Source organism: Rhinoderma darwinii, chromosome 1 (assembly GCF_050947455.1).
Source record: "Rhinoderma darwinii isolate aRhiDar2 chromosome 1, aRhiDar2.hap1, whole genome shotgun sequence".
NCBI lineage: Eukaryota > Metazoa > Chordata > Amphibia > Anura > Rhinodermatidae > Rhinoderma > Rhinoderma darwinii.
In genome coordinates this window covers 63,502,321-63,519,729 of record NC_134687.1, presented here as the reverse complement: position 1 = coordinate 63,519,729, position 17,409 = coordinate 63,502,321, and the positions used below count along the sequence as shown (strand labels likewise).

General features: G+C 44.1%; 1 protein-coding gene across 1 annotated transcript in view; it reads right to left on the bottom strand.

Annotated features, from left to right (window-relative positions):
- Window positions 1–14,825, bottom strand: part of WDR19 (WD repeat domain 19) — a 62,073-nt gene extending 47,248 nt beyond the window's left edge. Inside the window, exons 1-4 of the mRNA XM_075859193.1 lie at window positions 14,727–14,825; window positions 3,946–4,037; window positions 3,224–3,289; window positions 3,007–3,132 (exon numbers count right to left, since the gene is read on the bottom strand). Coding sequence (XP_075715308.1) covers window positions 3,007–3,132; window positions 3,224–3,289; window positions 3,946–4,037; window positions 14,727–14,732 — 290 coding nt within the window. The 5' untranslated portion in view covers window positions 14,733–14,825. The remainder of the gene's footprint in view (window positions 1–3,006; window positions 3,133–3,223; window positions 3,290–3,945; window positions 4,038–14,726) is intronic.
- Between the last annotated feature and the right edge of the window lie 2,584 nt (window positions 14,826–17,409).

Here is a 17,409-nt window from a genome sequence, read left to right as displayed (position 1 = left end):
TCCTCATCTCTCTCACTAGTGACTGACGGCAGCTGTGTATCTGGTGAGAGGCGGGAGGTGCGCTATCCTCATCCCTCTCACTAGTGACTGACGGCAGCTGTGTATCTGGTGAGAGGGGCAGGAGGAGGCGGGAGGTGTGCTATCCTCATCCCTCTCACTAGTGACTGACGGCAGCTGTGTATCTGGTGAGAGGCGGGAGGTGCGCTATCCTCATGCCTCTCACTAGTGACTGACGGCAGCAGTGTATCTGGTGAGAGGCAGGAGGAGGCGGGAGGTGCGCTATCCTCATCCCTCTCACTTGTGACTGACGGCAGCTGTGTATCTGGTGAGAGGGGCAGGAGGAGGCGGGAGGTGCGCTATCCTCATCCCTCTCACTAGTGACTGACGGCAGCTGTGTATCTGGTGAGAGGGGCGGGAGGTGCGCTATCCTCATCCCTCTCACTAGTGACTGACGGCTGCAGTGTATCTGGTGAGAGGGGCAGGAGGAGGTGGGGGGAGCGCTCTCATGAATACAGTGTACTCATAACTATGAGTCCGCTGTATTCTTTGTTAGCTGCCATTATCTAAACACAAAAACTATTTTTGCGCTATTTGGACAAACAATGCAGGAGACCTGTCCACATACTATAGTTCTATTCATCTTAGGCCCCATGCACACGAACGTAAAAAACCTCAGTTTTTGCGGACCGCAATTGCGGTCCGCAAAAATGGACCCGTTCACTTTCATTGAATGCGGACAACTTTCCATAGCGCTACAGATGGGTGTCGTGCCGTAGAAATGTTCCCAAAATGATGGAACATGTCCGTTCTTTTGCATTTTGCGGGCCGTGCTCCCATACTATGTATGGGAGCACGCCCCGAAAATGCGGGTAACAGTCGGCGGCCGGCCGTGCCCGAAACCGCGGGCACGGTCGTGTGCATGGGGCCTTATGGAGGATATCTACCATCTGTACTTTATCATGTGTCTAATAAGAATAGTCTAACAAGAGCGGCAACATGTTAAGAAGTACTTTACTATTCAGAGGGTACAGTAAAAACAAAATCAGAAATTAGAGGAAGGCTGTGTTCACATCTGCGTTGGAGCCTCAGTTCGGAGCATCCGTTGCAGATTCCGTCAAATTTGACAGAAAAAAATAGCGCAGCATTCAGCTACATTTTTTCCTGCAAAACGATGGACACCATGATGGAACCTGACTGACTCCATTATAAATCAATGGGGTCCGTCAGGTGCCCTTGGTGTCCGTTGTGTGACGGATTAGTCACAGCTTGAATTCCATTTTTCTGCTCCCATGACGGAACAGAAAAAAACGAATTAAACAGCAAGAGAAGTCAGAATATCCTTAGTGAAAACAATATGAAAAGCAATATTTCTTAGGAGACACACACCCAGTAATTATCACACAGGGGGATGGGGGTTATATAAAGGAATGTGGGGGGTAATACACAGGGATGTTGGGGGTAATACATAGGGATGTTGGGGGTAATACACAGGGATGTTGGGGGTAATACACAGGGATGATGGGGGTCATTTAACCACATCAACCCTGTATTTATGTAACCATCGAGGCGCGTGGAGAATGAGGAATAACAACTCCGCCCCCTCCTCCTTCTACATCATAGAGTAGAAGGAGCAGGGGGCATGTACTAGGAGAGCCGACGCTCCGTGTCTTTGATCAGCCAACACTTCCGGCTGAACAGAGGCACGGCGTGTCATCAGTGCGGGAGCTCCAGGAGTGAAGGAGGAGGAGGTGTGGCAGCGGTCTCCGCTCCCGGTCCTGATCTCCTGCTCATTTTCCACTACGTAGGTGTAGGTATACTGCTCATTAGTTTGCCTATGACTGCACTTTGCATGTATTTTATTAGGTATCTATCTGTGCAAATGTACTATGCTTAGCACCTGCCTAATAATATTGATTTATGCTCTTTGTGGGATCTTGTGACCAATTTAACATCAGGGGGACCAGGCTGCTTTCATGTTCGGATTCCATCTCTTTATGAGGGTTCATTCTTTTTACTGTGTATAGTTGTAATGTGTTTTTTCTGTGTATTTTTGACTGAAATAAAGATTGTTTGTAATTTTGCAAATACTTGGTCGTGACTTTTCTTCTCTTTCTGGTTTATTATATCAGTCACTGTGACCATTGGCACAATTTGGGGCATTGCTCGGTTTGCTACGATGAGACAGGAGGAAGAGGGGGTGTGTACTATGATTGATGACGCTCCGTGTCTTTGCTCAACCAGCACTTCCGACTGAACAGAGGCACGGCGCGTCATCAACTGTGTCTACAGGCAGTGGGACCAGAGGCCGAGCTCTGAAGAGCTCATGAAACATCTGCCCGGCCCACTGCCTGTAAATGTAGTTGATGACGCACCGTGCCTTTGTTCAGCCGGAAGTGCTGGCTGAGCAAAGACACGGAACGTCACCGGAAAATAAAAATTTACTCTGGGTGCGGTCACGTGACCGCAAATTATAAGTAGGTAACGCTGCGATATATAAAACATTATATTAGAAAGTAATTGTACATGTCACATTAGGTTAAAATAAAAATACAATGTATTCCTGGCCAACCCCTTTAACTCTTCAGCTGGTTGCTAACAGCCGAGTAAATTCCTATAATTCATGGGCATAGTTATTTTATTCCCAACATCTGATTATTTTATGCCTGATGTAAAGACTACACTTCCCATAATGCAAATCACAGGCACAAGCAAGCTCTGTGTCCACGTTGGGGAAAATAGAAAATGAAATTAGCAGCCTCATTGGTTGCTATGGACAACTATTTAATAAAACTCCACCATTGAGTTAGCAAGGAGTGTTGTTAGATTTCTGCTCAGAAGACTGCAGAATTGTGAATACAGCTCTGGACTACATTACACACTGTAATTCAGTATCAGTACAATATAAGGACAGCAAAGAATGTGCAAAATTACTCAACTTTTTTATGTAGATGGCCACAGTATAATGTATGTATAATTACAGTGAAAGAATGAGAGGGGAAATCTAACCTCATGCCACTGTCTAACTGGCTTGTTTTACATGTATTGGAGTCCCACATGTAGATGGAACTCGATTTTTCAGCAACAATGGCCAGTGCGTTGCCGTCTTTGTCCCAGTCCATAGAATAACATGCACTAAAAAGAAAATAAATATTAATTACAAAATCCAAACTCACGCAAGATAAAAGCTCTGCCTACAAATCATCACAGAAGTAACATTACTCACCCGGGCAAATTAATTTCATCCTTCTTCTGGCCATGGCGATCATAGATTTTCACAGTGTGATCCGCTCTGTAGAAATACAAAGGTCAACGTGTCGTTTCAGAACAACAGCCTTTCTAATGCATTTCACAGTGCTGTTTTAAGACCAAATGGAAGAAATCCTACATTCGATGATAGGGATTGAGATAGGCATCAATGTATTTGAAAAATAAACTTTTTTCTGCATGGGACCACTCCAGATTATTTGCAATCTATAAGGCTAATTATAGAGTTTCCCACTGTGGAGGACTCCTTTTTAGCGGGCTGGTGCCTTCAGCTTTACATGGCACCATTGAGACCAATGCACATTTACGTAGCGCCCAGACAGCCAGAGTATTTTTTTATTTTTTTTAAATACTTTCTAAAGGAAATTATTTTCTATAATGGTGAAGTGTTCCTGCAGCAGCAGTCCCTCGAATTTCCCGCAGTCACTGTCCAGAGAACCAACCGGCTTAATAAATCCGCATGGACATGCATGGGAATGTGGGAAAGCAACATGTTGTATAGGACCCTATGTCTTGTTGACGCCTCCTGCAGGGCAATGTGGGTGAATTGAATATTACTAGTAGCCCTGCGGGTTGTTATCACATCACTCCTGCTCAAAAAGGAAGCCATTCCCTAAATATAATGTTATAGGGGTAAAAATAGAGGAAAATAGAAGAATCACATCAGAATGATCTGCTTACCCGGTGACTACAATGTAATTTCCTAAAGTCTTCTGCCATACATACTGAATGGAATGACCGAGTAATCCCTTTTCTGTCAATGAAAACACTCGCTGAAAAACAGAAACGTTTAGAAAATATTTTTATTATCAAAGGCAAAATTGACAAAAAGTGCAAGCGATTAATGATGAACAATTAGGCCCTGTTCACACTGAGTTTTTTGCAGGCAGAAAATACTTAATCAAAATTCCGTCTGGATTTTGATTTGCCTGCACGCCGTTTGCCGCATTTTTCGCCCGCGGCCATTGAGCCCCGCGGGCAAAAACACAGAGAAGTGCGCTTTCTCTGCCTCGCATTGATGTCAATGGGAGGTCAGAGACGTAAACGTCCGAAAATAGGGCATGTCGCTTCTTTTTCCCGCAAAACGTTTTTTACGCACACAGGGAAAAAAGAAAAAACGCCTCCGCCTCCCATTGAAATCAATGGGAGGCATTTTCGGCCGCGTCAAAAAACGTGTAAAAAAACTCTGTGTGAACAGGGCCTTACAATCCCCATTACATGTTATATGTTAACCTGCTTATAGGCTCCTCTCTTCATAGAGTGATTACTAGAAGCCGCTCCCATGTGACCACTCAGAACCCGGGCAGTGAATCGGTGACAGCGCACCCTTTCACCGCTACCCAATATACGCCATCAGTGAAATACACAAGCTGTTTACATAGAGGCTTATTACTGGATCGCTCCCGCAAAGTATTTCTAAAAATTGTATTAGGTAATTGCTCATTAAGCAATTCTCTAATATAACATTTAAAGGGTATGTTTGAGAGTTTAAAGTGTAACTAAACTCTTAAAAAACTTTTGACATTTCATAGTGCCGAGACCCCCCCACTGATCTCTAAAGCGAAACGGCAGAATCGCTTGGGCGAGCGCTGTGACGCTTTGTTTCTGATCAGCTTTCCTCAGATCGGTGTACGGGCTAAATAGAAAGTCTATGAGTCTATACACCGCTCGCTTCAATTTCCGAGTAAACCTGATCAGAAACGAAGCTGGACAGAACTCACCCGAGCGCTTCTGTCCCCTCGATTTAGGCCTAATTCACACGAACGTGTGCGTTTTGCGCGCGCAAAAAACACTGCATTTTTTGCACGTTGCAGTTGCGTGTGTCATCAGTATGTGCTGCGTGGCCGTGTGATTTTCACACATATGCCATGCTTATGACACTCGGTTTTTATGTTTATAAACATAAAAGCAGGAGGTGCTTTTATGTTTTCATTCATTTATTTTTCAACTGTAGCGCGAATCAGGCGCGGCACACGGAAGTGCCTCCGTGTGCCGTGCACGATTTTCACGCACCCATTGACTGCGAAAAATTGGCAAGTATAGGACGTGTCGTGAGTTTAACGCAGCGGACATACGCTGCGGGAAATTCACGGACTGTCTGAACGGCCCCATTCACTAACATAGGTCCGTGAGACACGCGTGATTGTATCACGGACGTAATACACGTTCGTGTGAATAAGGCCTTAGTGATCAGTGGGGGTCTCAGTGCTCGGACCTCTACCGATCAAAACTTCTGATGTCACTATGACAGGTCAAAAGTTTTTTAGATGTTTAATTACCCTTTAACCCCTTGCAACACCAGGACGCACCGGTACGTCCTGTATTGCAGTGCTTTAAGGCACCGGGGCGTACCGATGCATCCTGGCTAAAAACTGTCACCCTGTCAAAGGACAGGGTGACAGAACTGGGCCATCAACTGTTTATGACAGTTGATCGGCACAGTAAGACGGCAGGGGACCAATCACAGCGGTCCCCGGCCGGCGATCGCGGTCATTGGTCAGTCACAACAGACTGACCAATCACAGCTCCTTGAGAATGTTTATGTGATGGAGCTGGCTCAGAAGCTAAGCCAGCGAGATCACCGCCGGGTATCGGCTGTCCGACACCCCGCTGTAACGACCAGGACCGGAGCTAGGCTCCGATATGGCCGATTAACCCCTTAGATGCAGCGATCGCTGCATCTAGGTGGTTAGATCGCACCCTATGGTTGCTACGGCAACCGTAGCCTAACAATGGCTTCCTAGTACGGAAGCCTGTCAGGCCCTGCCGGGAGGCGAAGCCTAATAGGCTTGCTGTCAGAGAATAGCTGACAGCTCTAACACACTGCACTATGTAGGTAGTGCAGTGTATTAGAATAGCGATCAGGGTTTCATGCCTTCAAGTCCCATAGTGGGGCAAAAAATTTTTTAAAACAAGTTCATAAAAATGTTGTAAAAAAAAGTAAAAAAAATATAACAGCCTTTTTTCCCATAAGCAGTCTTTTATTAAAAGAAAAAACGGAAAACATAAAAAAAAAAAAAAAGTACACATATGTGGTATCACCGCGTCCGTAACGACCCGAACTATAAAAATATCATGCTATTTAACCCGCATGGTGAACACCGTAAAAAAACAAAACCAATTCCAGAATCGCTGTTTTTTTAGTCACTACCCCTCCCAAAACAGAATTTAAAAAAAAGGGATCTAAAAGTTGCATGTACCCCAAAATTACAGAATTAAAAACTACAGCCCGTCCTGCAAAACAAGCCCTCCCACAGCTTTTTTGACGGAAAAATAAAAAAAAGTTATCACTCTCAGAATATGGCGACACAAAAAATCAATTATTTGAAACAAAAGTGATTTTATTGTGCAGACGCTGCAAAACATTAAAAAAACCGATATACATATTGTATCGCCGTAATCCTACCGACCCGGAGAATAAAGTAAAATTGTAATTTATAGCGCATGGGGAACGCCGTAAAAAAAAGAATAAAAACATCAGAATTGCTGTTTTTGTTGTCACCTTGCTTGCCAAAAAAGGAAATAAAAAGTGATCAAAAAATCGTATGTACCCCAAAATGGTACCAGTGAAATCTACAGATTGTCCTGCAACAAATAAGCCCTCACACAGCTCCGGTGGAGGAAAAAATAAAAAAGTTCTGGCTCTCAGAATATGGCGATTCAAAATGTGCAGATCGTTCCAAAAACGGATACGATTTTTTTATTTATCAGTGCGACACCGGCCACATATATATGAATTATTATTTCGTTACCGCATTATTATACCCTAATGTACACCGCACAGCTTACATATACCCTGATGTACTCCTCACATATTACATATACCCTGATGTACTCCTCCCAGCTTACATATACCCTGATGTACACCGCACAGCTTACATATACCCTGATGTACTCTGCACAGCTTACATATACCCTGATGTACTCTGCACAGCTTACATATACCCTGATGTACTCTGCACAGCTTACATATACCCTGATGTACTCCTCCCAGCTTACATATACCCTGATGTACACCGCACAGCTTACATATACCCTGATGTACTCTGCACAGCTTACATATACCCTGATGTACTCCGCACAGCTTACATATACCCCGATGTACTCTGCATAGCTTACATATACCCCGATGTACTCTGCATAGCTTACATATACCCTGATGTACTCCGCACAGATTACATATACCCTGATGTACTCCGCACAGATTACATATATCCTGATGTACTCCGCACAGATTACATATACCCTGATGTACTCCACACAGATTACATATGCCCCCACATCATAAACTGAAATACCAGCAAAACCCCAAACAAAACGACCACTAAGCAAAATCTGTGCTTCAAAAGCCAAATGGCGCTCCCTCCCTTCTGAGCCCTGCAGCATGCCCAAACAGCAGTTTACATCAGTGGCGGATTATCATATGGGCCCGAACCGCACATAATTTAAAGAAAAACACATTGCAGCGCGCCAGTGCCGCTAATAGGGAGGAGGGGCGGACTGAGAGGAAATAGGGCCGCACCGTCCGGCCTGCTGTCTCTCTGAGGGGGCGGCGGCGCAACTGAAACCAGCCGCCGCTACCCCCTCCTGCACTAACTGTACCTGCGTGTATTTGCATAAGCGCTGAATGGCCGGGTACGTTCCGTGCCCGACCATTCAGCGCCTTACAATGAGGCTGATTGGCAGGGGAGAATGAGTTGTCCCGCCAATCAGCGCCTTTCAACTTGTTGAAAGGCGCTGATTGGCGGGGGAAATCATTCTGCCCTGCCAATCAACTATAGTAGCGGCGCGATGACGTCATCACACCGATTCCATTGTTGAAGGGCGCTGATTGACGGGGCATGTAATTCTGCCCTGCCAGTCAGCGCCATTCAACGACGCAAGCGGGGCGATGGCGTCGCTCAGCCGCAGCAGACCTGCTCAGAAGAGAGCAGGCCTGCATTAACACAGGACGGCGCGGGAACGGGATCACGGTGAGTATATAAATTTTGTTGTTTTCAACTAAAAAGTGTAGGCGGCAGTATCTACAGGTGGGGGGCTATATTTGGGACAATCTACAGGGGGACTATATGTAGGGCACTATATACAGGGGGAGTTATATGTAGAGCGCTATCTTCAGGGGGCTATATGTAGAGCGCTATCAACAGGGGGGCTATATGTGGGGCACTATCTACAGGGAGCACTATGTGTGTGTGTGTGTGTGTGTGTGTGTGTGTGTGTGTGGGACACAGTGTATGGTGCTATTATAATCAGGGACACAGTGTATGGCGTTATTATAATTTGAGGTGCAGTGTATGGTACTATTATATATAGGGAAGTATTGTGCGGCACCATAACTTTATCTTTGTTTATAAATGCAGAAATGTTTGAAAAGTGAGAAGCCCAAGACATCTGAGCGGAAAACAATGGGTCATGGCCAGGAGAAGTCATAGAGGTCTGGACCGGATGGAGAAGAAAAGAGAAAAAGAATAACTAGAATCTGAAATTAAGTCACCGGTAAGTCACTTAATGTAAATGTTTATTCTGCCTCTAATCAGTACTGTAGTCACTGTATGATCTGCAGCGAGATGATGGGTGGTATGATATTTTTTTGGGGGAAACAGTAACTCCCAGCATATCCTTACCATTGTTCGGGCCATGCTGAGAGCTGTAGTTTTATCCATAAAAACCTATACAGCAGGGGTTGAACTAAATTGAGCTGTATTTGTGCTGGTGCTGTATATACAGTGAAGGAAATAAGTATTTGACAACACCAGAACCGAGCTCACTACATAAAGACAGTACCAGAACAAAGCTCAGTACATACAGTGAAGGAAATAAGTATTTGATCCCTTGCTGATTTTGTAAGTTTGCCCACTGTCAAAGTCATGAACAGTCTAGAATTTTTAGGCTAGGTTAATTTTACCAGTGAGAGATAGATTATATAAAAATAAAAAAAAAAAACAGAAAATCACATTGTCAAAATTATATATATTTATTTGCATTGTGCACAGAGAAATAAGTATTTGATCCCCTACCAACCATTAAGAGTGCAGCCTCCTCCAGACCAGTTACACGCTCCAAATCAACTTGGTGCCTGCAGTAAAGACAGCTGTCTTAAATGGTCACTTGTATAAAAGACTCCTGTCAACAGACTCAATTAATCAGTCTGACTCTAACCTCTACAACATGGGCAAGACCAAAGAGCTTTCTAAGGATGTCCGGGACAAGATCATAGACCTGCACAAGGCTGGAATGGGCTACAAAACCATAAGTAAGACGCTGGGTGAGAAGGAGACAACTGTTGGTGCAATAGTAAGAAAATGGAAGACATACAAAATGACTGTCAATCGACATCGATCTGGGGCTCCATGCAAAATCTCACCTCGTGGGGTATCCTTGATCCTGAGGAAGGTGAGAGCTCAGCCGAAAACTACACGGGGGGAACTTGTTAATGATCTCAAGGCAGCTGGGACCACAGTCACCAAGAAAACCATCGGTAACACATTACGCCGTAATGGATTAAAATCCTGCAGTGCCCGCAAGGTCCCCCTGCTCAAGAAGGCACATGTACAGGCCCGTCTGAAGTTTGCAAATGAACATCTGGATGATTCTGAGAGTGATTGGGAGAAGGTGCTGTGGTCAGATGAGACTAAAATTGAGCTCTTTGGCATTAACTCAACTCGCCGTGTTTGGAGGAAGAGAAATACTGCCTATGACCCAAAGAACACCGTCCCCACTGTCAAGCATGGAGGTGGAAACATTATGTTTTGGGGGTGTTTCTCTGCTAAGGGCACAGGACTACTTCACCGCATCAATGGGAGAATGGATGGAGCCATGTACCGTCAAATCCTGAGTGACAACCTCCTTCCCTCCACAAGGACATTAAAAATGGCTCGTGGCTGGGTCTTCCAGCACGACAATGACCCAAAACATACAGCCAAGGCAACAAAGGAGTGGCTCAAAAAGAAGCACATTAAGGTCATGGAGTGGCCTAGCCAGTCTCCAGACCTTAATACCATCGAAAACTTATGGAGGGAGCTGAAGATCCGAGTTGCCAAGCGACAGCCTCGAAATCTTAATGATTTACAGGTGATCTGCAAAGAGGAGTGGGCCAAAATTCCATCTAACATGTGTGCAAACCTCATCATCAACTACAAAAAACGTCTGACTGCTGTGCTTGCCAACAAGGGTTTTGCCACCAAGTATTAAGTCTTGTTTGCCAAAGGGATCAAATACTTATTTCTCTGTGCACAATGCAAATAAATATATATACTTTTGACAATGTGATTTTCTGTTTTTTTTTTTTTTTTTTTATATAATCTATCTCTCACTGGTAAAATTAACCTAGCCTAAAAATTCTAGACTGCTCATGTCTTGGACAGTGGGCAAACTTACAAAATCAGCAAGGGATCAAATACTTATTTCCTTCACTGTATGTACTGAGCTTGGATCTGGTACTGTCTTTATGTAGTGAGCTCGGTTCTGGTGTTGTATATATGTAGTGAGCTTTGTTCTAGTACTGTATATATGTACTGAGGTTGTTCTGGCGATGTATATATCTACTGAGCTTGGTTCTGGTACACTGTTTCCGTAAGTCCCATAGAACTGAATGGTAGTTACGTAAACAGCTGCTTCTATAACTGCCATTCACTACTATGAGTTACGGAAAGTCCATGGTCAGCAAGTGGCCGAGAGGCAGCGATAGCAGAAAGAGGTAGAACAGGGTTTAGGGTACCCGGTTCTTGAGATAGATGCGAGTCCCACCTCTGGGCACTGAACCTATCTGACAGGATCCACCGGATATGTCATAAATTTCCCTCACGGGAAAACCCCTTTAAAGTGCAACTAAACTTCTAAAAAACTTTTGATCGGTGGGGGTCTGAGCACTGAGACCCCCATGGATCGCTAAAACAAAGTGGCAGAAGCGCTCAGGGGACCGTTGTGCCGCTTCGTTTCTGATCTGCTTTTCTCGGAAAGCCAAGCAAGCGATGTACACCACTCCGAGGAATGGCGATCAGAAGCGAAGCAGCATTCAATCATGCGCTTCTGCCACTTCACTTTAGCGATTGATGGGGGTCTCTGTGCTCAAAACCCCTCCCCCCACGATTACAATTTCTGACATATCACTATGACAAGTTAAAAGTTTAGTTACACTTTAAAGAGAGGTGTTATAATTTTTTTTATTATTACTTCTTTTTTTCCTTTAATAAAACAGTGTATCATTGTGTTTGGTGCAACCGGAAACCTGCCAGAATGGTGACGAACAGAAACCATTAGCGATGTTTCCGTCACCATTGCTATCAATGGTGACTGAAATGGAAGCTGTGGTTTCAGTTTCACTTTCCGTTGCGGGGTTCATTCGACGGAAACCTCAGATGGAACCCCGGAACGGAAAGCGAACGGTGATGTGAACAGGCCCTTATTCTAATACAATCTATGAAACACCTGTGGGATCACAATGCTCACTACACCCCTAGATGATTACCCTGAGGGGTATAGTTTCCAAAATGGAGTAAATTCTCAGGGGTTTCTACTGTACTAGTACCTCAGGGGCTCTGCAAATGCGACATGGCACCCAAAAAACAATCAACCGAAATCTACACGCCAAGTAGCACTCCTGACATTCTGAGCCCTGCCGTGTGTCCAAACAGCAGTTTATAACCACTTATGGGGCATTGCCGTACTCGGGAGAAATTGCTTTACAATTGTTGGGGTTTACAATTGTTGGGGTGCTTTTTCTCCTTTATGCCTTGTGAAAATTAAAAAAATATATATATTTTAGTGGAAGAATGTAGATTATAATTTTCACTGCCTAATTCCAATAAATTCAGCAAAAAAACAGAGGGATCAAAATGCTCACTATACCGCTAGATAAATTCCATGAGGGGTGTAAGTTTCCCAAATCGTGTCGGCCACATCGGCACCAGAGGCTACAGTTGATTCTGCAGCAGCATCAGCGTTTGCAGGTAAGTAGCTACATCGACTTACCTGCAAACGCCGATGCTGCTGCAGAATCATCTGTAGCCTCTGGTGCCGATGTGTCCTCGCTCGTCCGACACGATGCAGGACCTGGGGCAGGAAGTGAGTGACGTCACAGCGTGATCTCTCGAGAACACGCTGTGTCTGCACTGCCAGAAGCTGGGCGTTGTTTAGAGAAGTGGATGATACTTCTCATCAGAGCGCCCAGCTAGTAAAAGTAGTAAACACGCCCCGATGTACGCACATAATACACGCCCAGTTGTACTTTTACTGTAAACATGCCCAGTTGTACTTTTGCAAGCCTCATTTGCATAAATACAAAAATGGTCATAACTTGGCCAAAAATGCTCGTTTTTAAAAAATAAAAACGTTACTGTAATCTACATTGCAGCGCCTATCTGCTGCAATAGCAGATAGGGCATGCAAAATCTGGTGACAGAGCCTCTTTAATTCCTGTGAAACGCCTAAAGGGTTAAGAAACTTTCTGAATGCTGTTTTGAATACTTTGAGGGGTCTAGTTTTTAAAATGGGGTGATTTATGCGGACTTTCTAATATATAAGGCCCTCAAAGCCACTTCAGAACTGAACTGGTCTCTGAAAATGTGAGAAATTGCTGCTAAAGTTCTAAGCCTTGTAACGTCCTAGAAAAATAAAAAGACTTTTAAAAAACGATACAAACATAAAGTAGACATAAGGGAAATGTTAACTAGTAACTATTTTGTGTGGTATTACTATCTGTTTTATAAGCAAATATATTTAAATTTAGAAAAATGATAACTTTTGAAAATGTTCTCTGAATTTTGGGGTTTTTCACAAATAAACACCTAATATATCAACCAAATTTTACCACTAACATAAAGTACAATGGGTCACGAGAAAACAATCTCAGAATCGCTTGGATACATAAAAGCATTCCAGAGTTATCACCACATAAAGTGACACGTCAGATTTGAAAAAATTGGCTGTGTCCTTAAGGGGTTAAGAAATTAATCTAGCTGCAGGAAATTTTATAAAATAAGAAACAAATATTCCTTACCTGCTAAATGCCCGGCCACTGCAGCGCCGATGCTTCGGAGGTCCCCATCGGTCTTTGTTTATTTTCCTGCAGCAATGACATGCTGTACATCCATGTGACCGCAGCAGCCAATCAATCACTGGCCTTAGCGGAGATGCTAGCATGTACGACACATGACTGCCAAGGCCAGTGATTGGCTGCAGCGGTCACCTGGATGTACAGCACATCATCGCTCTAGGAAAATAAACAAAGACCGATGGGGACCTCCGAAGCATCGGTGCTGTAGTGGTAAAGGATTTAATATTTGAGTAATATTTCTTTTTTTTTAATTATATTTATTTATATTTTTATTATATATCCTGCAGCAAATTTAACTTCTTTAACTCTCGGATAAGCCGTTTAAAAGGGTGTTACACAAATTGAGTTCAGTCATATAATGCGACATTGGTCCGTTTCAATTCACGTAAATGCTGCTCCCTCCATGACGCGACGTGACACTTCATATAAGTCAGTGGTAATGTTCTGAGCAATTTCAGAATCCACTGACATCTGTGGAGTCATCTGCAATTCTGTAATCTCTGGGGGGACATGGTGACCGACACATGTATATGATGACACACCGGTCACAGTTCACATCCGTACAACAAGGCCCCAAGAAAAGTGTCCTCCGCGGTGCCCCCTCATATCAGTGTATATACCCGTGTCAGACACAGTGCATTCACATTAGGGTGCAGTCACAGGTGGCGTATTTGCCTTGTATTTCCGCAGCGTAAAAACACACTGCGGAAGATGTACGCCTATGGGAAAAAGATTTGGCGACGCAAGAAATTAAGGAATCTGTCTTCGAGTTGCAGAACATTTTTCCTACAGGATATTATACAGTTTTCGGCATCGTGTTTTTACGCTGCGGAAATACAAGTCATATACGCCACGTGTGACTGCACCCTAACAATGCCAGCCACATGCCCCCCACATCTGGCCCGGCAGCGCTCTCAGATGTTGTGTTGGCGCGCAGTGCTCTGCGGGCAGCAGGGACAAGCGCCAGTCCCAGTCCTGCTAGCTGTTAGGACAAAAACTCAGACCGCAGACATCCAGGTCTGTCAATGTTCAGAGGGGGGCGGTTAACCCCGTAACACCAACTTCCCATTTTCTACGATACTTGAATAAGCTTCCACGCGGAAAAGAAACTTCCATTAGTCGTAAATAATCGCCACAGAGATGGCGATCATCACTAACGATCTTCCTCTATGTTTAGGTCATTTATGATGCATCGCCATTTTTACTTGTAGACCCCAAATTTTTCAAGTCCAGATAGAATCAGGATGACTGTGACCAGACAAACAGGCACATAACTAAGCACACCACTGTATAACGTAACATGTCACACATAAGTCTACACCACATTTCATAATATACAGAACGGCTTTGTCCATAGAAGACAAACGGTGAACCCCGGACTGAACCCTAATTTTTCGGCCCTCCTTACCTTCATTCTGGACACCGTGCAGTAATGCACTGCGCATGCGCGTACCCAGGGTAACCGGGGGCGGCAAACAGCAGAGCGTCACTTACTTCCATGGTAACCGCTCCGCCAATCAATACGAGAAGAAGCGAGTGACGTTTTGCCATCGACATTCCGCTCCGTTCCTAGCTAAACTCATTATGTATTGTATATGTCCCCAGTGGCATCAGAATCAGAAGAGCAGCCGCCATTTTATTGAAGACAAAACGCATTGAATTCATTACACGGCCACGCAAAAATGGCTGTAGAGGAAACAGTTCACTTTACTTGAAAACATGTTTTCAGTTTGTTATTTAACGTTTAACCCCTTGAGGACCGGGACATTTTTTTTTTGTTTTTCCCCTCTACATTATAGCTTTTTATTTGACGTAGCATTATGAGGCTTGTTTTTTTTTTGCAGGAAGACTTGTACTTTTTTGTGCCTATTGTTATGTATGCATTTGTGTTTAATTTATATACATTTTTATATTAGCAAACATTGCAGAAAAAATGCAATTCCTCATCCACCAATCATTAGCATCCTCTGATCATCATAGATAATGCTATACATTTATTTAACAGGTTGCTATGGTTGTGACGATACCAAATGTGAGTATTTTATTCAATGTATATTAATGAATAAAGTAAATTATTATAAAAAATGTGAGTTTTTTTTTTTGTTTATTACCTTTTTAAAATCATTTTGTTTTTTGTTTTTTTTATAATTCCATAGAAGGATATTTTTAATATTTTTTTTAAATGATTAATATGCCGGTACATAACCCTGTACACTAAGGCTGGGTTCACACGACCTATTTTCAGACGTAAACGAGGAGTTTTAAGCCTCGATTTACATCTGAAAATACGGCTCAAATACGTCGGCAAACATCTGTGCCGACGACCTGTCATTTACACGTCGCTGTCAAACGACGACGCGTAAAAAAGACGGCTCGTCAAAAGAAGTGCAGGACACTTCTTGAGATGTAATTTGAGCAGTTTTTCATTGATTCCAATGAAGCACAGCTCCAAATTATGGCCGTAATTGACGCCTCGCAAAACGAGAGTACATGCAATTACGTCTGAAATTACAGAGCTGTTTTCTCCTGAAAACAGCTCCGTAATTTCAGACGTAATGGTCGTTATCGTGTGCACATACCCTAAGGGTATGTTCACACGGCAGCCTCTGTTACGGCTAAAATTACGGAGCTGTTTTCAGGAGAAAACAGCTCCGGAATTTTAGACGTAATGGCATGTTGCAGGCGCTTTTCCGTGCGTCCATTACGGACGTAATTGGAGCTGTTTTTCCATGGAGTCAATGGAAAATGGCTCCAATTACGTCTCAAGAAGTGACAGGCACTTCTTTGACGCGGGCGTCTTTTTTACGCGCCGTCTTTTGACAGCACAGAACATCGTAAAGCCCATTCAAATGAATGGGCAGATGTTTGCCGGCGCTTTGGAGCCGTATTTTCGGACGTAATTCGAGGTTAAAAAGCCCGAATTACGTCTGTAAATAGGGTGTGTGAACCCAGCCTAATAGTAGCCAGACAGTTGTACATACATGCCCCATACCTCCCAACTTTCAAGTGTTGCAAAGAGAAACAACTGTCGTGGCGTGCTGTGGCAAATTTTTCCCGTTAAGCCACATCTCTAACCCCGCCCAATTCCTGCCCATACACACCCAGTTCAGTCCACACAGTATAAGGGTATGTTCACACGCCCTATTTACGGACGTAATTCAGGCGTTTTACGCCTCGAATTACTCCTGAAAAAACGTCTCAAAACCATCTGCAAACATCTGCCCATTGAATTCAATGGGATTTACGATGTTCTGTGCAGACGAGGTGTACTTTTACGCGCCGCTGTCAAAAGACGGCGCGTAAAAAGACGCCCGCCTCAAAGAAGGGCATGTCACTTCTTGGGACGTAATTGGAGCCATTTTTCATTGACTCCAATGAAAACCAGCTCCAATTACGTCTGTAAAAGACGCTGCGAAAAACGCATGTACTTGTCAAAACGTCTGAAATTCAGGAGCTGTTTTCGCCTGAAAACAGCTCCGTAATTTCAGACGTATTTGGCGTTGCCGTGTGAACATACCCTAATACCCCCACAGAAGCCCAACACCCCACGCATACACACACGGTATAATGCACCCTAGGGCTTCCCACACTGTAAAATGCCAAACAGCTGCCCCCACACAGCATAATTCCCCTATAGCTGCCGCCAAACAGTATAAAGCCCCATAGATGCCCTTAAACAGTATAATGCCCCACAGCTGGCCCCATACAGTATAATGCCCCCATAGCTGCCCCCATACAGTATAATGCCCCCATAGCTGCCCCCATACAGTATAATGCCCCCATAGCTGCCCCCATACAGTATAATGAATCCCACAGTTGCCCCATACAATATAATGCCCCCTAGCTGCCACCTTACAGTATAATGCCCCAATAGTGCCTAATAAAAAAATTAATACTCACCTAACTCTTCCCACGATAAGTGAAGGAGATCCCTCTGCTCCTCCGCTCTGTGGTATGAGTGACTTGGCGCAGACAGCCAGTCTCTCCCTTTGAATGTCGCAATTAGAGTTGATTGCGGCATTCATAGGGTTAAATGGCGGAGATCAGAGGCTCCACTGATCTCCACAGCTAGAGCGGGGCTGCGGCTGTGT